The 21,829-nt window shown below is 35.6% G+C and overlaps 3 protein-coding genes across 4 annotated transcripts; 2 read left to right on the top strand and 1 right to left on the bottom strand.

Moving 5' to 3' along the window:
- Positions 1-3,130: 3,130 nt before the first annotated feature.
- Positions 3,131-9,308, top strand: fbxw9 (F-box and WD repeat domain containing 9). 2 transcript variants are annotated; one of them, XM_052140021.1, is made up of 9 exons: positions 3,131-3,408; positions 3,510-3,597; positions 3,807-3,928; positions 5,559-5,706; positions 5,879-6,734; positions 8,308-8,456; positions 8,537-8,737; positions 8,820-8,885; positions 9,174-9,308. In XM_052140021.1, exons 3-9 carry the CDS (start codon positions 3,810-3,812, stop codon positions 9,246-9,248), a joined length of 1,614 nt encoding a protein of 537 aa, XP_051995981.1. In that variant the 5' UTR covers positions 3,131-3,408; positions 3,510-3,597; positions 3,807-3,809; the 3' UTR covers positions 9,249-9,308. The 2 variants fall into 2 exon arrangements, with proteins under 2 accessions (XP_051995981.1, XP_051995982.1); XM_052140022.1 differs by lacking the exon at positions 3,510-3,597.
- Positions 9,309-13,278: 3,970 nt separating this feature from the next.
- On the bottom strand, positions 13,279-13,866 carry gng14 (G protein subunit gamma 14). Its single transcript, XM_052140023.1, has 2 exons — positions 13,653-13,866; positions 13,279-13,412 (listed from the first exon to the last, which is right to left on the bottom strand). Exons 1-2 carry the CDS (start codon positions 13,737-13,739, stop codon positions 13,287-13,289), a joined length of 213 nt encoding a protein of 70 aa, XP_051995983.1. The 5' UTR covers positions 13,740-13,866; the 3' UTR covers positions 13,279-13,286.
- Positions 13,867-16,636: 2,770 nt separating this feature from the next.
- On the top strand, positions 16,637-21,539 carry LOC127653109 (deoxyhypusine synthase-like). Its single transcript, XM_052139635.1, has 10 exons — positions 16,637-16,690; positions 17,129-17,340; positions 18,467-18,628; positions 18,794-18,915; positions 18,999-19,095; positions 20,364-20,450; positions 20,564-20,669; positions 20,760-20,863; positions 20,955-21,080; positions 21,183-21,539. The coding sequence occupies exons 1-10, from the start codon at positions 16,657-16,659 to the stop codon at positions 21,273-21,275; spliced, it is 1,143 nt and encodes a 380-aa protein (XP_051995595.1). The 5' UTR covers positions 16,637-16,656; the 3' UTR covers positions 21,276-21,539.
- Positions 21,540-21,829: the final 290 nt, after the last annotated feature.

Below are 21,829 nucleotides of genomic sequence, written 5' to 3'. Positions count from 1 at the left end.
CAATATTAAATGTATGTGCATGTCAAAAACAAACATGTAAATTGATATTTATACATACAGTATACATTCATTTTATCATGCAATCCTGTGTCTAGCTGATTCTGTATGTACTTGATGCTTCTGATCAGAGGCTAATTCTTTGTGTGTGTTTGTGGGCACATCTGGGCAATAACAATGTGATTCCTGATGGTTTTCTGATGGTAATACCATGGTACATTGATATACAATTGCCATCGTTATGTACCATTCTACATGTTTACATGTTGCTTCAAAGTACTTCAAAGAATACCATGGTACTGGTCATTTTAGATATGATTACCATATTCATATACTGTACAATTGAACTTAAATGGTGCTTCAAGGTAATGGTCATGGTACATGTCCAAAGTCTTACACATCTGGGATGGCATGAGGGTGATTTTTGGGGTGAACTGTCCCTTTAAATATTCTTGAATCCTGGGTTTGTGTCCAATATGGAATGGTAATGGACATGGTGTTTTGGACAAAAAGTGAGACACATACAACTCACCTTTTCAGCACAATATCAACTCTGAAAGTTCACGTTACATATCTTGATTGTTGTGCTTTCTTGATCATTTGCGTCGTGTTAAACAGCACCAAGAGAGATTACATTTGTTTTACAGATGTTTTACAACACAAAAGTGTTTTGTTTAACAAGCTGTGAGTAGGAAAATAATTTGCATTGTAGGCCTGTAATTGCATTCAGGTTTGCTTTAAAACATGCTGTTAAAGGAAGATATGGTGATATCACACCACTTACATCTTATAATACTATAATGTGTCGCTGCTTCAGGATGCCAGAATATTAAGTAACGGTTAAATAAATGGTAAAAATGTTTCCCCAAGTGTATTCCTTGACCTGATCAGTGTTGGGTGAGTTACTCTAAAAAAAGTAATTAATTACTAACTACAAATTACATCTTCTTCAGTGTAATTAGATTACTGTACTAATTATGCCGTGTGAAAAGTAATCACATTACTTATTACCAGTGTTGGGGAGTAACAGAGTACATGTAACGGGATTATGCATTTAAAATACAAAATATAAGTAACTGTTAAAATTTAAATAATTGGTCATTAGATTACAGTTACATTCCAAAAGTATTATGATTACTGAAGAGATTACTTTGCATTTTATTGACATTTGTTTTATTTAATATTTAGTCGTTTCAGATGGAAAACATTTATACATATAAATGATCCAAAGTGCATTTGAACATTGTTAGCTTTATGCTAAGCTAAAGTACTATTTCTAGCCATTTTACATGCACATGTTACCAGACACAAACATATTTTATTATCAAGAAAATTCACATTAGATTATAATTTCTTTTCTCTAGTAAGACCTTTGATATTAGGGCAAAAATCGTATTTTTGATAATAATTTTTGTATTGTTTTCCTATAAAAATATCAAAAAATCCTTAAAGCAAGATTTTGTTTTAGAAACAAAACTGCATAAGATATTTGGGTTTTCACGTGTGTATTTTGTCTTACTGTACTGAGTTTTTATAGTCAAAACAAGTGAAAAAATCTACCAGTGCTGAAGAATTAATCCAAAGTATTTATAATACATTACTGACCTTGAGTATTCTAACGGAATACATTAAAAATGACATTTTACAGCATGTAATCTGTAATCTGTAGGGGAATACTTTTCAAAAGTAACCCTCCCAACCCTGGTTATTAGGAATTACTTAGTTGAACAATACCAGGACAGACATGAATTTGTTATTTTGATTCTTTCAAATAAATCATAGAAAATCAAATAAATTATTCTTGAACTTGCCAAAGAATTTAAGGGGGCAACATTAAATAAAAAAATACAAAATGTAACAATAATGACGTCATCGGTGAATCAGCGTAGCGTTGGTGGTGGCGGCGTAGTGGGCTAAAGCACATAACTGGTAATCAGAAGGTCACTGGTTCGATCCCCACAGTCACCACCATTGTGTCCTTGAGCACGGCACTTAACTCCAGGTTGCTCCGGGGGGGATTGTCCCTGTAATAAGTGCACTGTAAGTCGCTTTGTATAAAAGCGTCTGCCAAATGCATAAATGTAAATGTAACATCAGAAGTTAAATTATGATTTTAAATTATCACTGTTGTTTAATATAGAATTGCTCTATAGCTTATACAGTATTTAATGCAAATACATCAGAAGTAACTGTAACTAAATTACTGAAAAATTAAGAGAAATCCCTTACTTTACTTAAAAAGTAATTTAATTTCAGTAATTAATTACTAAGTAATGCATTACATCCAACAATGGCCCTGATACCCTTTTATACTTGTGTCTATAAAGGGGTTAATGAATAATGTTATATTTAGAAAGAAGTGGAAATTAGTGAATGAAGTGTATTATAATAAAAACAAGATTAAGTAAGCATTTTATTTTTAAATAGAAGTATTTTTGGTGTGAAAGGAGCTATTGGGAAATGTTTTAAAATGGCAAGTGATATTTTTGCAAAATATTCACGACGGTATTTACATATTTATATATATATTTATTTTATTATTAAGCAAACACCAAAAGTATTACAACAAAATGGCATTCAAATTACAATCAACTTCATTTTAACATGAAATGAAGAAGAAGAAGAATAGAATATAAGGAGACAAAATAATAATAATAATAATGAAATAAATTAATAATAATTACAACCTCATGTGAAGTCACCAGGGTACTAAAAAAAACGTTTTTAAAACTTCATATTCTTCAATTGTATCTATCAAAATCCCAGCATTTTTATTATTAATTTTTGACAGGGTTTTTAGGTATTGAACCAGATAATTCTTAAAAACTACAAGCAAATCTACATTTGTGTATAAAATGTTTGGCCGACAACAAAATATTGTTAATCAAAAAACATTTTCTCACTAAACCAGCTCTGCATTCTATCCCCAAAAGCATGAGAGAATTTACAAAGTGAAATAAATGTGCTCAGTATTCTCTGTAAAGGAGTTACAAAATCTACAAAGAGCATTTTCAATATGAAATCTCATATTTAACACATTTATTTGTATATTCATTGAGTTCTAAATGTGACGACACACACGTTACGCTGATTCACCAATGACGTCATTATTGTGTGCCGGAAAAGTGTTGTTGACAATCGTCTGTTCTCTAGATGTTCTCTAAACACAATGGAAAACTTCTTACTCTTTGATATTATTTATTTCATCTAAAATACATTTGTCGGCCTTGACACCGATTTAACACCATCGCCAATCAATATAACTGTGAAAACAAAGTAAGCACATTGATGATGTTACAGTGAAATATCAATATCATCCATAATTCACGACAACAACCGACTGGACCTGAAATGTGGATTGTTTACCGGTTCATTTCGCTTTTGAATAAAAGGCTTTTCGATTAAAAGAAGGTATGTGCACACCGAAATTTCCAAACATGTCTAATCATATTTACCCACATCATGCTTTCCTATTAACAATTCATAAATCATATGATATCATATTTAATTAGATATTAGCAGCTAAAAGTCGAAGTTGTTAGACATCTAACAGCGGGCATCTGTGTGAATTCATCTGCTTCATCAATAACAGGACTCCAGGTATGATTTTTACCATTTCATTCAATGTATACTTCTGCACCACTATAGGGCTGGATCTATAGTAAATTTGAGTTTTTAGTCATTTGTTAATAGTTTAGAGCATAATATTGCTATGTTAATGTGCACTTAGCACTGACCAGAGTCATTAGGCTACTATACTGTTACTCATAGAAAGTGATGTCAGCATCTTCTCTGCTCTTGCTGTTCAGTTGATGTCGAAACCAAACGTCACCCTGGAGGAAGAGGAGACAAAGAGATGCTCAGCTGGGACGGAGTCAGAGGTACCACCTAACTTAAACTGTAATGATACCCCACGAGCCATACCTGACAGGTCTGTACCCTCTATTGTGGTTATATGCCAATTCTTGAATTATACAGTTGCAAGAAAAAGTATGCAAACCCTTTAAAACTTCCTGCATTTATGGATAAATGTATCGTAAAATATGGTTTGGTCTTCATCTGCATTACAATAATGAGCAAACACAATCTGTTTTAACTCATAACACACAAATTATTGTATTGTTCTTTTACATATTGAATACATAATTCCAACATGTGTAGTTTGGAAAAAGTATGTGAACCCCTTGGCTAATGACGTCAACAAAAGTAAGGTAAAGTTGACAAATCATTAATGAAACAAGATTGGAGGTGTAGGTTAGAGCTACTTTGGCTTATAAAAAGCACTCAAACATATTATTTGTTTGCTATTCACAAGAAGTATTTGCTGATGTGGACCATGCCTAGCAAAAAAAAGATATCTCAGAAGATCCTATGATCAAGAATTGTTGCTTTGCATAAAGCTGGAAAGGGTTACAAAGTTACATTGAAGATCTTACATATTCATCTTTCCACAGTTTGACACATTGTCTATAAATGGAGATGATTTAGTACTGTGGCTACTCTCACTAGAAGTGTCTGTACAGCCAAGATGTCTCATAGAGCACACTGCAGAATGATCAATTAGGTTAAAAAAAGAAAAATAGAGTGACAGCTAAAGACTTGAAGGAATCATTGGAATTGATTAACATCTCTGTTCATGAGTCTACTGCATGGAAATCATTAAACAGTCATTAAACAAGCCGCTGTTTTCCAATAAAATTTGCTGTATGCCTGAAGTTTGCCAGAGACCTCCTTGACACTCCATACTCCACTGGAAAAAGGTTTTGTGGACTGATGAATCTAAGGTTAAATTGCTTGGGAAGAACATGCAGGACTATGTATGGTGTAAAAAAGACACCTCTTACCAATGTAAAAAAATATTTTTTATTGGGGCTGATTTGGGGCCTGGACCGCTTGCCATCATCGAGGGAAAAATTAATTCCCAAGTTTATCAGGATATCCTGCAGGATAATGTCAGGGTGGCTGTGCAACAGCTGAAGCTCAGTAGCAGTTGAGTGTTGCAGCAGGACAATGACCCAAAAGATTGAAGTAGATCCACTACAGAATAGCTTCAAATGAATATCAACCATTTGGAGTGTCCCAGTCAGAGCCCAGACCTTATCCCAATAGAGATGCTGTTGAATGACCTTGAGAGCCGTTCACAACAGACATCCTACAGGGTTCCCGCAAATCCTTAAAAAGTCTTAAAATCAGTTTTCCAAAATGTAAGGTCTTAAAAAGTGTTACAACAAAAGTCTTAATTTTTATTTAAAGAGGTCTTAAATTTGGGATCCACCAGTTATTAAATCCAGGGGTTCAGTTACTTTTTCAACAGCACTGTGACTGTTTAATGGGATGTGTTTAATAAAGACATGCAAGATTATAATAGTTTGTGTGTTGTTAGCTTAAGCACATTGTGTTTGTCTGTACTTCTGACTTAGATGAAGATGACGTCACATTTTATGACCAATTAATGCAGAAAACCAGCTAATTCCAAAGGGTTCACATACTTTTTCTTGCAAATGTACTTGTTTACATACTTTCGTTAGACCTCTCTGACTTCACAATATTTTCACCCACAGGTTGAAATTGGAACCATCCATCATCGCTACGGAGACAAGCCCCTCCCCTTCTAGTAATGGAACCAGCCTGCTGTCGTTGCCATGGGAGATAGTGACCCAGATAGCCTCACACCTCCCGGCACAGTGTGTCATTAATGTTCTGCCAAAGGTAATACTTTTCCAAATGACTTATTTGCCATACGTTGTCACATCACATATGTAATTTGCATTCTTTTGGTAATCTATTTCCATGAAGAAATAAGAAAACTGCTGTTGCTTGCAAAGAACACACCACCAACATTCTGTATCCTTATGACATATGTCTCTTTTTCTATGCTTAGGTATGTCAGATGTTGGGAAGAGTTGGCGAGGACCGTTTGGTATGGCAGGTTCGAGCCCACAAACTCTCTGGCCCCGGAGCCTCTTTTCCTGTCGGGCCCAAGGAGGACTTTGATTGGTCCACAGCCTGCTTGGAAATGGAGCAGCTGATTGGCTCCTGGACTGGGCAAGGGGATCAGTTAGATGGACAGGAAGAGAGGGAGATACATCATGAAGAACTTGCAGGGGCAGTTGGTGGAGTGAATGGTGAAGTGCAGGAAGCTGGGGGCAATGTGGAGGAGATGCAGGTGGATGTTGATCGGAATGGTGATGAAATGAGGGTTGACGTGCAAGAAGATTCCAAGGAACCTCCCAAGAACATTGGAGAAAGAGAGGCGAGAGTTGAAGATGGAGCCCAGAATGACTCCAACAGTCTCCAGCGATTGGATTGTGAGGGCACTCCATCCTCAAGCTCTTCTTCACCCTTGGAACGCATCATCCTCCCATCTGGCCACATTGCAGATGTGAATTGCGTTCTTCTGCTAGGTGGAGAGGGGGCGTTATGTGCCTCCGGATCTAGGGACCGAAACGTGAACATTTGGGATCTTCGACAGGGTCCCAGAGGTGCGCTAATGCACACGTTAGGGGCACCTGGTGTCATTAGTACCCATCGGGGCTGGGTGTGGTGTTTGGCATCGAGTGGACCTCTGCTGGCATCAGGGTCATTCGACAGCACTATCAGGCTCTGGGATCTTGAAGCAGAAGGAGCGGAGCTGGGACTCATCAAATGCAAAGCTGCTGTTTTGTGTATGGCCTGTGAGAGAGACACGGTGCTGGCTGGGACACATGATCAGAAATTAAGCATCTTTGACACCCGAGGTGAGTGGCTCATGTGAGCTATTTTAGAGGAATAGCCACAGACAAAAATGAAACTTCTGTAATAATTGACTCACCCAAATCCTGTGTCTTGCTTTCTTTTGCGGAGCACAAAAGGAGATAGCGCTAAGAACAATGTAAGTTCTCGCAAGAACACGCATGCATCGGTGAAAAGCTTCTCTCTAGCACTCATGAACGAGCAACGGACGTCAAGATTTTCACTGCTATAATTCGTACGTTTCCGTTGTTTCAAACCAAAACCTTTTGTATGTCCTCTGAAGACATGGAATATGATGCACAAGCCATACAGTCTAATTTTGAGTCCTTTTTAACCCTTGTTTTGTGTTTGTTTGAGCTTACACCTTATGTGTTCCCGGTCAAAAATGGCCAGCCCACTATGATTGCTATTAAGTCACTCATATTGCATATATTATCCCAAGATACTGCATTAGATCTTTTTGTCTTTTTTTAGTAATTATGACAGGTTTTGTACATATTAAAAAAAAATAAAATAATAATAATTATTGAACTGAGCTCATACCGGGCTAGTGGGAGGCTCTTTTACTTCCTGAAACATACATATAACATAGAAGTGTGAGTGTGTGTGTGTGTGTGTGTGTGCGCGCACACGTCAAGGTCTTTGTGTGTGCAAACACACATCCACACATGTCCTCATCTAAAGGATTGGGATGCTCCTGACCACTTCATATTTCTGTATTTTGTGGTCTAATCCATTCATTTCCAATGGCATGTCATTTTTGACCAGGAACACAACAGGTGTAACAAAGTGAAATAAAACCATTACATTTTATGAAAATTATCTACAAAAAAATGTATGTGTTCAGATGCCCTGTGTGAACAAAGTCATCTAATTTTATTCCTACTGGATTAAATAAACTGGAGTTTAAAGGAAAAAAGAAATTAAGAAAAATAGTTAATCAGTCAGTTTTGACCAGAACACAATATAAGGTTTAAGCTTTAACCTGAGCCACTATCAACTCTCATTTTATTGAAAAGACGGCTCGTGAAATTCCTTAAAATGTTCCTTTTGCGTTCTGCCTCAGAAAGAAAGTCACATGGGTTTGGAACGACATGAGGGTGAGTAAACTATGACAAACTTACACCTTTGTCTTTTTCAAGATCTAATCAAATGTTGTAATATTTCGATGAATCTTGGAGCTTGTTGGTTTGCCTCACGAGTTATAGCTTATAACTATAGTTATTTTTTTATAAATGTCTCAATTAAGGAAATTAATTGGAAAAATATTTCCAGACCCAAGGCTGCCTTAAATATGCAATATTTCAGAGACATCGACCAATATCATTTTTTTCACAACCGATACATATCATTTTTATGACCGATAACCGATATGCAGAACCGATATTTAAGATTTGTTTTATTTATGCCTTTTTGCACAATGGTCAAAATGGTTTTTGGTGCAATTCTATACACCCCCAGACCTCCCCTAAGCAGAAAATTATTAATAATTGGTTAAAAACATCAATAAAACGATCATCAGTCGATTTCTACCTTTACGGTCTATAGTGTGTAAAATATATATATATTTTTATATAGCTGCAGATCCATTGGTCAAGAGTCTTCATCTTCATAGTGATGCTGTGTTGTGCCTCACCTCCAATGACAACTACATCTTATCCGGCAGTAAAGACCAAACCATCGCTCTGTTTGACCGCAGGGCCGGGAAACTTTTGCAGAAAGTCCAGGTACCCACACACCTGAGCTTGTTAAATCAAAATAAATGTTATCTGTACAAATGTAATCTGCTGATGTGTCTTTCCCTTAGCTGAACTCCTACCTGCTGTCTCTGTGCTACAGCGGTCGAGAGGTGTGGGCCGGGGATAACCGTGGACTCGTCCACACTTTCTCCATGCACAACAGCTCCCTCACACCCACATCCCAGTTTAACATTCACACTTCACTGGTCACAGGTGTACATTACTCTCCTGGAACTCTGTACACATGCTCCTCTGACCGCACCATCAAGGTAAGGCTTCCCGTCCATTAAAACATTTTTTGTTGTCCTTATATCCAAGATTGCTCTATTACACATCTCTTGTTTGATGCAGATTCACCTCCCATGTGCTCCTCCCAAGACACTATGTACACTTCACCATCAGGCCGGGGTTAATGGGGTATGTTTACATCTGTTACATTAATTTATCTCGATATTGGTTCATTATGTTAGCTTGAAAAAGCCAACACTTTAGGCTTATTATGGTTTTTCCTAAACAAAAAATTCAATAATTATTAAATGTAACTCCACCCTACGAGTTTAAAGGGAAGTAAAGTTAACTGCATGTTTTCCATATCACACTCTGATGTCTTATAATAGTTCTGTTTAATGATACCAGTATTACTCTTATCTAGCAGTTATCTGCTTCAGGTAAATAAAGGCTCATCAGGTTTCTCTATCTTCTCAGTTAAGCTTTGAGGCAGGAACGCTGGCCATCGCTTCTGGGGACATGAATGTAGCGGTTTGGAGACCCAGAACCTGAGGAGAAACTGCCCAATCAGTTTGTCATCTCATAATGATGTCATACTGTACACTTCAGATCACTACTCTTTAACATTCTGGGGATTTATTGATGCATTATACTTTCATCTGTTAGGTTTTAGCTGTCTGATACACTGAGACGTTTATTGTTTCTTATGTCATGATCCTGCCATGGAAGAAATAATAAAATGTGTAATTCTGAAGGTAGATCTTGCAATTGCAACTTTTTCTAATTGCAGCTTTATGTTTGCTGATAAGTTATAAATATGAGTAATTACAAGATATAAAGTTGTAATTATTATAATTATAACTACTATTATTATTTTACTTACCCCCCCCCCCCCAATTTGGCATTTCCCAATGGTTTCTTATTCAATAGCAAATATGAGAAATAAAGACATAATTACGTGAAATAAAGTTGTGATTTGAAAATATAGCATTGCGATTTCAAGACAGAACATCACAATTTTGAGAAATAAAGTGCCAATTATGGAAATAAAGTCACAATTTGAGCAATTAAGTCACGGTTTCTAGATATAACATTGCAATTTCGAGAAATAAAGTTGCAATTACAGGAAATAAAGTTGCAATTACAGGAAACAAAGGTGCAGTTACAGGAAACGAAGGCGCATTTACAGGAAACAAAGTCCCAATTACAGGAAACAAAGGCGCATTTACAGGAAACAAAGTCCCAATTACAGGAAATAAAGTCCCAATTACAGGAAATTTAAGTCCCAATTGCAGAAATAAAGTCCCAATTACAGGAAACAAAGTCCCAATTACAGGAAACAAAGTCCCAATTACAGAAATAAAGTCCCAATTACAGGAAACAAAGTCCCAATTACAGAAATAATGTCCCAATTACAGGAAACAAAGTCCCAATTACAGAAATAAAGTCTCAATTACAGAAATAAAGTCCCAACTACAGGAAACAAAGTCCCAATTACAGAAATAAAGTCCCAATTACAAGAAACAACGTCGCAATTTACAGGAAATAAAGTCCCAATTACAGGAAACAAAGTCGCATTTACAGGAAACAAAGTCCCAATTACAGAAATAAAGTCCCAATTACAGAAACAAAGTCCCAATTACAGGAAACAAAGTCCCAATTACGGAAACAAAGTCCCAATTACAGAAATAAAGTCCCAATTACAGGAAACAAAGTCCCAATTACAGAAATAAAGTCCCAATGACAGGAAATAAAGTCCCAATTACAGAAATAAAGTCCCAATGACAGGAAATAAAGTCCCAATGACAGAAACAAAGTCCCAATTACAGAAACAAAGTCCCAATTACAGAAACAAAGTCTCAATTACAGAAATAAAGGCCCAACTACAGGAAACAAAGTCCCAACTACAGGAAACAAAGTCCCAGTTACAGGAAACAAAGTCCCAATTACAGAAATAAAGTCCCAATTACAGAAATAAAGTCCCAATGACAGGAAATAAAGTCCCAACTACAGGAAATAAAGTCCCAATTACAGAAATAAAGTCCCAATGACAGGAAATAAAGTCCCAATGACAGAAATAAAGTCCCAATGACAGAAACAAAGTCCCAATTACAGAAATAAAGGCCCAACTAAAGGAAACAAAGGCCCAGTTACAGGAAACAAAGGCCCAGTTACAGGAAACAAAGTCGCAGGTTACAGGAAACAAAGGCGCAATTACAGGAAACAAAGTCCCAATTACAGGAAACAAAGTCCCAATGACAGGAAATAAAGTCCCAGTTACAGGAAATAAAGTCCCAGTTACAGGAAACAAAGACCCACTTACAGAAATAAAGTCCCAATTACAGAAATAAAGTCCCAAATACAGGAAACAAAGTCCCAATTACAGGAAACAAAGTCGCATTTACAGGAAACAAAGTCCCAATTACAGGAAATAAAGTCCCAAATACAGGAAACAAAGTCCCAAATACAGAAATAAAGTCCCAATTACAGGAAACAAAGTCGCATTTACAGGAAACAAAGTTCCAATTACAGAAACAAAGTCCCAATTACAGAAATAAAGTCCCAATTACAGGAAACAAAGTCACAATTTACAGGAAACAAAGTCCCAATGACAGGAAATAAAGTCCCAATTACAGAAATAAAGTCCCAATTACAGAAATAAAGTCCCAATGACAGGAACAAAGTCCCAATTACAGGAAACAAAGTCCCAATTACAGGAAACAAAGTCCCAATTACAGGAATAAAGTCCCAATTACAGAAATAAAGTCCCAATTACAGGAAACAAAGTCCCAATTACAGGAAACAAAGTCCCAATTACAGGAAACAAAGACCCAATTACAGAAATAAAGTCCCAATTACAGAAATACAGTCCCAATTACAGAAATACAGTCCCAATTACAGGAAACAAAGTCCCAGTTACAGAAATAAAGTCCCAGTTACAGAAGTAAAGTCCCAATTACAGGAAACAAAGTCGCATTTACAGGAAACAAAGTCCCAATTACAGAAATAAAGTCCCAATTACAGAAATAAAGTCCCAAATACAGGAAACAAAGTCCCAAATACAGGAAACAAAGTCCCAATTACAGAAATAAAGTCCCAATTACAGAAATAAAGTCCCAATTACAGGAAACAAAGTCCCAATTACAGAAACAAAGTCCCAATTACAGAAATAAAGTCCCAATTACAGAAATAAAGTCACAATTACAATAAACAAAGTCGCAATTTACAGGAAATAAAGTCCCAATTACAGGAAACAAAGTCGCATTTACAGGAAACAAAGTCCCAATTACAGAAATAAAGTCCCAATTACAGAAACAAAGTCCCAATTACAGGAAACAAAGTCCCAATTACAGAAACAAAGTCCCAATTACAGAAATAAAGTCCCAATTACAGGAAACAAAGTCCCATTTACAGAAATAAAGTCCCAATGACAGGAAATAAAGTCCCAATTACAGAAACAAAGTCCCAATTACAGAAACAAAGTCCCAATGACAGAAACAAAGTCCCAATGACAGGAAATAAAGTCCCAATGACAGAAACAAAGTCCCAATGACAGAAACAAAGTCCCAATGACAGGAAATAAAGTCCCAATTACAGGAAACAAAGTCCCAATTACAGGAAACAAAGTCCCAGTTACAGGAAACAAAGGCCCAATTACAGAAATAAAGTCCAAATGACAGGAAATAAAGTCCCAATTACAGAAACAAAGTCCCAATTACAGAAATAAAGTCCCAATTACAGGAAACAAAGTCGCATTTACAGGAAATAATTATGAAGTTTCAATATTTAAAGTTGCAATTTCAAGAGATAAAGTCACAATTATAGAAAAAGGAGCAATTAAAATAATATTATTTTATTTTTGATTCCATGGAAGTATCGGTTCCTAAAAACACCAAATCTAACATTCCCTTTTACTTATACTAATCTCAACATTTCAGTGCCTCATAAACTCAGTAACACCACAAATCTTGTCTTTTCAAACTGGTTTATTGTGTTTTTAATTTGACTGTGGGATCACAAAGTTATTCTTGAAAGCTTAAAAAAATGAAGATTGCAGATTTTGTTAGAATGAATCATATGTGACAAATAGAGCAGCGCATCTACTGTAAAATACAGTAAAATAGTGACATGGGTACAAGAACAAGTAATTAAACAAATCACACCAGAAATAACAATCTTTCAAAGCTCATTTGGAAGTAAACTGTGTTTACAAATGTGCCACCATGCTTTAAAAATGTACTATATGATGATCTATAAATGGACATTTCAAGAACCAATCATATTAAAAACTAAATAGCCTAATTTAAAGCATACTTATGTATTATTATTATTATTAATTATTTATGAATGCAGAGATATTGCTGATGTGTTGTTTTGTGACTGACTGAACATCCTGTGATCGTTGATGCTTTTTTAAATGCTTTTGTTTCTTTTTAAATGCTTTATGAATGTACATTTTGATCATTCAGATGAATGTATCACAGCATCATTAATATGTAATGTACCCCTGCAAATAAAAATGTCCCTTTGGGAAGCAAGTCCCTGATTCCAGTTTGTTTCTGTGTCCGTACAGCAGTTGTGACATGTCGTTCACAGCAGCACGCATGTCTTCTTGTCTTTGAATGGGTTGGAGGAGGCAGCGATGCCGGTTAGCAGTGGATCACCTCTCCCGTGTTCCTGACAATACTGAACCAACTGCTCTGCTGCTGCAGAAATCTGAGACATGACAACATCTTTGAAATAATATTATACTTTTAAAAACTAATTTGACACACCAGCAGACTATTTAAAAGCCGATGCTAACATAATAAATACTTGCATATTACTATACCGTTAATATGCATTATTACAGTGAAGAGGAGCCAATAAACAATGCAGAGCTGCCACACATCATATACAGAGTGAAATGTAACTAATCTTTCTGTATATTGTTTTAGAGTTGTTAATAGATCTCACCTTGATCCTCTGTAGCTCTGTCTCCAGTCTCAGCTGCTCCACAGTTCTTCTGGCCTGAAGAACATTATTACTGCAGTAGACATCCATCACTGCATATCAGACCCTGAACATAATATACGGTCACCGGTCTGCTTTAGATAAGTCGAGTAGAGCTGTGATTTTACCTCAGGAGTTCATTGAGTTTCTCCTAGAGAGTTGGAAATGTTCTTGTTTCAGTGAGATGTTGGAAGAGAAAGAGTGGACTTCAATGGACTTTTTAACTCCTCAACACACACACAGACACACACACACACACATCTCTCTCTCTGCTGGAGGCTTCAAAGTCTCTGTGATGTGAGTTCTGAGGTCATCTCAAGAGTGCCTCAAATGTCACGAAAGATCAACAGTGTTTGATTTACTGCTGGTGTTCATGAAACCTCTGTTGAGTATATATTTATTCATAGAGGCATTGTCGTCCTGGAATATTATAATGCACTAATAATGATCTCCTCAGTCCAGTCAGATCTGCTGATGGCATGAAGCCACAGCTGTCTACGGGAACCCTCGAAACAACAGAATCCGCCAAAAGTCTCGCAAAGTTTCATTTGATGAATTACCCTGTGAAATCTCCACCTACCTCTAAATACTGCAATTAGTGCTGCACGATTATGATGAAAATCACAACTGACGATTATTATTTCGCTTGATATCGCAATTGCGATTATTCGTTTCGATTAAAATACTTTTGGCGAGGCAACTGCATGCCGTGTTCTTGATGCAGGTCGCACATCCCAAACAAGCAGAGCATCGTTCCTGAATTGCTTTATTGCATAAAACAAGCGTTTTCAATTGTTTTTAACATTTTTGATAAATTATACACAAAAAAGTTCAATAATATGAGGTTGTCTTTTCTGATTATGTTAATAGACTAATTTAAAACATTTTTCAGATTGTCTGTTGCATTTATGCACACAACGGACCAACAATGTTGTAAATAATGTTCACACAACAGGAAATTATGTAATTGAATTATGTAATTGACAGTTTTCACGATTAGTTCATTGCAGCCGCTGTAATTGTAATCTCGATTAATTGTGCAGCTTTGTTGAACAATGAACGGAATAGTGCAACAAAAACTGTCATTTTGCAATATTTACCTAAATAATATTATAAATCCATATTTTAAATGTCTACATTTATTAGCAATAGATAAATTATGTGTAAATTATTCATAATACTGTATTCTTAAGTAGTCAGTTGTAAGTTGTGTATCTCATGTATTCAGGGTGCAAGGAAAATATTTTAATACCTTTAAGTAATTAAATAAATAGTTTTTATTCAAAATGCTCTAAATGTTTTTCATAAGAATTTGTAAAAACAACATGAACTGCTCATGTAATTGACCCATATATTTATTCAATTTATATAAAATATAAATAATTAAAATGTACTGTGTAATATATATATATATATGCAGTAAATATCAATTTATATATATTCTAATAAAGAAATGTCATATGGTGCAACCGTCTGGAGACATTAAAACATTTACAAGGGGGCCTGGGTTGCTCAGCGAGTATTGACGCTGACTATCACACCTGGAGTCGCGAGTTCGAATCCAGTGCATGCTGAGTGACTCCAGCCAGGTCTCCTTGGCAACCAAATCGGCCTGGTTGCTAGGGAGGGTAGAGTCACATGGGGTAACCTCCTCGTGGTCCCTATAATGTGGTTCTCGCTCTCGGTGGGGCGCGTGGTGAGTTGTGCGTGGATGCAGCGGAGAATAGCGTCCTATGATCTCCACGCGTGCTATATCTCCGTGGTAACATGCTCAACAATTCAAGTAATAAGATGCGTGGACTGACGGTCTCAGACGCGGAGGCAACTGAGATTCGTCCTCCACTGAGTCACTACGCCACCACGAGGACTTGGAGCGCATTGGGAATTGGGCGTTCCAAACTGGGGAGAAGAAGAAAAAAAATTAAAAAGCTGAAATTTTTGAAAAAAGTAAATGTTGGAATGAGTTGCGGTCAGTGCATTTGTTTTGTTGGCTATGTTAAATTTAATAATCAAAATATTTGAAAATATTTCAGTAACAATGCACATCATGCAATGTAGAGATCATGCAATTTTATAATTATTGAAACCTGCCATTTTTATATTAAAGTATTTGACATAAAAGGATGAGCCGAGTAAGGACCCTCAATCAATTTTTGGCCTTTCGTTGGAAAAGGTTTGGGCACTTCTGCTTTAGACACACAAGACTTTGTAAATTATTATTTTTCCATATCCGTTAAATATTTTGACATTTTAATGAAAAGGACCATTATGTTCAGGTCATTTGGTGCAACCATGAGAAAACTTAGATAATCTTGACTTAAAAATTCACAATATTGTATTATATAAAAACAAAAACGTTCACAACGTTTGAAGTTAGTGTACCCTCATTCAAGGCGCAACAAAACTATTTTAATACCTTTTACTTGATGGTTGCACCACATGACATTTTTAAAGTCATTAAATCATTACAATAAATGTTTTTAAAACAATTTGTAAAAACAACATGAACTCAAAAATTGCATGTCTATAAACTTGACGCACGTATTTTAAAAGATTTTTCATTTTTATAACCTCGAACGACCTTATTTGTGAATGACATATATACTATTTAATAAACATTTCTTAAATATAAAATAACCAGTGTTGATAGTAATATTATTATATTTCCTGAAATATAAATATAGGCTAACCCGTATGCAAGTCACCGTTGTATCTGCGATTTTGTGTTTAAATGTAAAACTCGTTCTTCTATCAGCCATATTTATGCAAAATTAACGAAAACCAGTATTTCAGTTTTTCTGTTTATATTGTAAACATTCAAAGTGTATATAAAACACAGTAATCCACTGAGCGTGTACACAACTCTACATAGAACGGCGCTTCGCATTTTGAGGCGTCTTTACTTTGGGCCAATCCGCTTGCCGTAGTTGTTTGGAACATGTGGGTGAGGAAGAGCGTATTTTAGTTAATGAGATCCACGTTAAACTATAGTAACAAGCCGGGTATTAAATACGTATTAGTTCAAGAGATTGTTCCCGGGAAAATAAGATATTTATTTTAAATGGGCGATATAACACTTGATTCATGTTTGACAGTGAGGTTAAATATCAGTACTTGTTCTGCTGGGGTCTCGAGGATGCTTTTTTATGTCATTTTCATCACACAGACATAATTAGTTGGAAATAACTGTTGCAGAAAACGTATTTAACTTCTGTGTTTACTATATGATTTTTTGGTAACGTACTGTGGTAGCACCATGATATTCTTTGAAGTATTTTAGAGTACCATGTAATGGTTCAGTACTGTGGCAAATATTAAAAAAACATGGTATTATCATGTCATACCATCACTTTACCATGGCAACCCCCCAGTACTTTTTGTAAGGGAGGAGTTGTACTATAACCTGTTCTTACTGACAGTTATGTACATTTATGCTGTAGTTCTAGATCAGGTGATGATGGCACATCAGGCTCCCTCTGTGGCAAGGGACGCAGTGTTGAAGGAGAGCTGCTCTCTGCCAGAGGACATGACCCGGATTAAAGGTTATGACTTCAATCAGGGTGTGAACTACAAAGCCCTGCTGCAGTCCTACCTCACCACAGGCTTCCAGGCCAGCAGCTTTGCCCTGGCCGTGATGGAGATCAATAAAATGGTGAGTGATTTTGCTAAAGAAGTGTCATAAACCTTTATATATTTTCACATGTATTTTTTCATATTAATATGATTAAATAATAATGACATTAATATATGTAGCATGTATCCTGTTGTTTACCCTTTAAGCTCGGATGGGCCAGAGAGAAAATATTGACTACAGTGCTGACCAACACAAAATAGATATTGTTTGAAATCTTAAAAGCTCAACTTTACAATGCATGCATGAATTATGACCAAAACTGAACAGGTGCAAACAAATCAGAAATGGTCCATTTTGATAATTATTTAAAAAATTGCACCGTATATATATTATTGCAATCAGTAGAAACATCAAACTCATCAAATAGCCATGTGTCATATGTTATTGGAAAGCTCTGAAAGAGTAGAATACAACCAGCCTATCTGTTTTACTCGCAGACAAAAATATAGCGAGTAATAACTAAGTATATGTCTTTGACATTGAATGTTGATGTTGGTTATATGCCGCATTTTTGCTTATAACTTCATGAAAAACGAATGGAACATAAAGTATCATATACCATTACTTAGAGGAGGTGATTATATTTCAAACAAGCCCATAACTCAAGGTAATCGGATGCATACATCATTAGATAATCCACATGAAGCACAATGTTACATATGGCCACCAGGAGATGGCGCCAAATACATGACACAGACTCAATGATGATTCAAATGGCACAGAATGAAACTCATTCTGTGAAATCTCATTACTAAAATCACGTCTGCATGCTATGCAAACCTTAAATCATTGTTGTATTTGCAATTCTAATAAGTTCTTATGTACTTTTATTATGTTTTATTTGTTTGGAGATGCTTTTGGACACTAGGATAAATCATTTTTGCAATGCTATAACTTTTGATTGCTTTTTCGTATCAACACACAATATTTCTCATATACAGTTGACATGATTGGGAACAAAACAAAAGCAGTATTTCTTAGCCATCTCATTTATACCCCGAGATATATAATGTGAAATAAGAAAAATAAGAAAGACATCAAAATCTTAGCTCTTATCTCCTTTTGAGTCTCATCTTTTAGCTTTTTGCAATGGACAATATGAAACTGAACTACTGTTGCTCTGATGTCTCTGTGTTTGGAGTAGATAGAGAGGCGTTTGGAGCCATTGAAGGAGCAGGAGGTGGGACATGAGGGCAGCGGTTCTAATCAGTCTGCTTCCGAGTGCACCATCTTCCTGGGCTACACCTCCAACCTGATCAGCTCGGGTGTGCGAGAGAGTATTCGCTACCTCGCACAGCACAAAATGGTACGACCAGACCGTGACTTTGTTTGCAGCATTATTATTTTGCTCATTTTATGCAATTGTTTTGCATTTGTCTCTGACTTGGAATGGTTTTCTCTTTTCTAATATAGCATAGTTTCTGTTCTTCTATAATGTAACTAATAAACACTTGTTTATTTGAATTTGTAGGTAGATGTGATAGTAACCACAGCAGGAGGGATTGAAGAGGACCTTATAAAATGTTTAGCACACACGTATCTTGGAGAGTTCAGTCTCAAAGGCAAAGAGCTACGACAGAAAGGCCTTAATAGGTAGGAGAACCGTTCCTGGTTAGATCTTTGTAATGTTTTTAGCTTTCTATGAATGAATCTATATTTATAACATTCTGTTACAGAATAGGGAATCTCCTGGTACCAAACGATAATTACTGTAAGTTTGAAGACTGGCTGATGCCTATTCTGGACCAAATGGTTCTGGAACAGAAAACAGAGGTGAGAAGTTTGATACCATTTTCATGTAAAAAAAATAAAAATGACATGACTTAAACTTATTTTGTTTTGATTAGTTTCTGTTTTGCATTTTTATTTTTGTTTAATTTTTATTATGTTTTGTTTTTGACTTTTTTTTTAGGTTTTGATTTGTTTTTTTTTGTTGTTTTTTTTTAATAGATTTTTCTTTTTTTGTTTCTGTTTCTTGTTTTGTGTTTTGTTTTGCCTCCCAGGGTTTGTGTTGAATTTTTGGCATATTGTCTTTTTTAATGAGATTTTGTGTTTATTGATGGAGCAATCAATACGTAATCATGCAGTAGTTGTTTTTCGTTTTGTTTTTATTTTACTTTTTGTTATAGTTGTTATTTTGTTTATTTTTTTAAGTATTTTTTCTTGTTTGTTTATACAAATGTTTTTGTTTGGTTTTGTTTTATGTTTGTTTTTCCTCCAGTATTTGTGTTGACATTATTACATAAAGTAGTTTTTTTTATTAATATTTTATGAGTGAGATAAAACTAGATTAATATCTTGATTATATCAATTAAAATGTGTTTAATGATAGAGCAATCAATACATAATCATTCAGTAATTGTTTTGTTTTTGTTAAAGATTTTTTAGTTTTGTTTAATTGTTATTTTGTTTTAGTTTTTAATTTTGTGTTTTGATTTGTTTTAATTTTTGGTTTGAATTGATTTTTTGCATATTGTCTTTTTTTTAATGAGATTTTGTGTTTATTGATGGAGCAATCAATACGTAATTAGGCAGTAATTGTTATTCGTTTTGTTTTTATTTTGCTTTTTGTTATAGTTTTTTTTTGGGGGGTTGTTTTGTGTTTGTTTTTCCTCCCAGGATTTGTGTTGACAGTTTTACATAAAGTATTTTTTTTTTATTGATATTTTATGAGTGAGATAAAACTAGATTTTTTAACGTTTTGTTTAAAAATGTATTTATTATTATTATTGTTCTTTATTATTATTATTATTATTATTATTAGTGTTTTGTTTCATTTGTATTTTGTTTGTTTAGTTTTTTCATTTTGTGTTTTGGTAAGTTTGTTTTAATTTATTTATTTATGTTTTTTTTTTGGGGGGGGGGGGGTTGTTTTTCTCAGGACTTGTGTTGAAAATTTTAAACTGTTTTTTAATGATATTTTATTATGTAATTAAATGTGTTTATTGATAGTGCACTCAATATTTATTCATGTAGTCAGATGTGTGGCTCATGTTTTGAAGTTTTAGGTTAATGAGTATTGTTGAATGTTTGTACATCAGGGCACACTCTGGACACCCTCGAAAATGATCCACCGACTCGGCAAAGAAATCAACAATCCAGATTCTGTTTATTACTGGGCCTATAAGGTATTTAATTAAAGACATACAAGTCACATCTAACAATCATTTCTCAAATGTTGCATCTCATAATGGATAAAAAAAAACAATCATCAAAAACAACCTTCAATCTTGTTTTTCAGAATGACATCCCAGTGTTTAGCCCCGCCCTCACTGACGGCTCATTGGGGGATATGATCTATTTCCACTCCTACAAGAACCCTGGACTGGTGCTTGACATTGTGGAGGGTGAGTTGCTCAAGATTTGGTATGAACAGAGTCTGTAAATCTTTTACAGTCAGGATGGAAATGTCATTATGGTCATTTTGGATTCTGCAGATATTCGGAGTTTAAACAGTAAAGCCGTGTTTGCCAAGAGCACAGGGATGATTATTCTCGGAGGAGGTCTCGTCAAACATCATATCGCTAATGCTAATCTCATGGTAATATCATGGACACAAAAGAAACGGCAATGATCTTGACATTACAAATAAAATGTTAATGACTGTTCTCATCTGTTGTCGTCACTCTCAGAGGAATGGAGCAGATTTTGCGGTGTTTGTCAACACTGGTCAGGAGTTTGATGGCTCAGACTCAGGGGCCAGACCGGATGAGGCTGTTTCTTGGGGAAAGATCCGCGTGGATGCCACACCTGTAAAAGTACGATTCTTCATACCTCCTTCGTGAACATGTCCCAAGTTAATGCGATGAACTACAATACGACGATGATCTGGTTAACTGTGTCGTTGTGTTTCTCTGCAGGTATATCAGTACTATATAGTATTTCCACTCTTAGTAGCTGAAACATTTGCACACAACGCCAACAGACTGATCAAGGAAAAGAAGAGCGACTGATGGTGCTTTTCTCTTCATGAACCTCTCAAGTGCTCTCTGTCTGTTCCTGTTTGCTTGTCAATCATTTGAATGCACCATCTATATTAATGACATCATTTTGGACTTTTCTGTCTGAACAAGCATGTCATCCTTGTTTTTATTTAAATATATATATAATATTATATAATATTATGACATTGCTCTGTGTGTTCATCTGTGAAACATTGTGCATAAAATGTAGTGTTCTGTCACTTTAAATTAATATTCTTTGTTCAATAATAGTGTGGCAGGAGGAGGGCGGGCCGGGTCGTGATCCTACGCACCCGGTCCCGCACGATTCTCTGCAGTCGACCTTTAAACCTCAGAGGCTTGATTAGCCTAATACGGGACCGGGTCCGTAGGATCACGACACAGCCCCGCCATCTGCCCTGCCACAAATAGTTATGCTCAACCAACAGCATCTGTAGTATCATTTTAATTACCAACATGTTTTTAATTGTCTCGTCTCGTCTTTTCTTTTTCAAAGAAAAAGGCAAAAATCTGGGTTACAATGAGGCACTTACAATGGAAGTGAA

The sequence above is a fragment of the Xyrauchen texanus genome, chromosome 12, assembly GCF_025860055.1.
Source record: "Xyrauchen texanus isolate HMW12.3.18 chromosome 12, RBS_HiC_50CHRs, whole genome shotgun sequence".
NCBI classification, from domain to species: domain Eukaryota; kingdom Metazoa; phylum Chordata; class Actinopteri; order Cypriniformes; family Catostomidae; genus Xyrauchen; species Xyrauchen texanus.
Note: the sequence above shows the minus strand (reverse complement) of the source record. Positions and strands in the feature narration are given on the sequence as shown.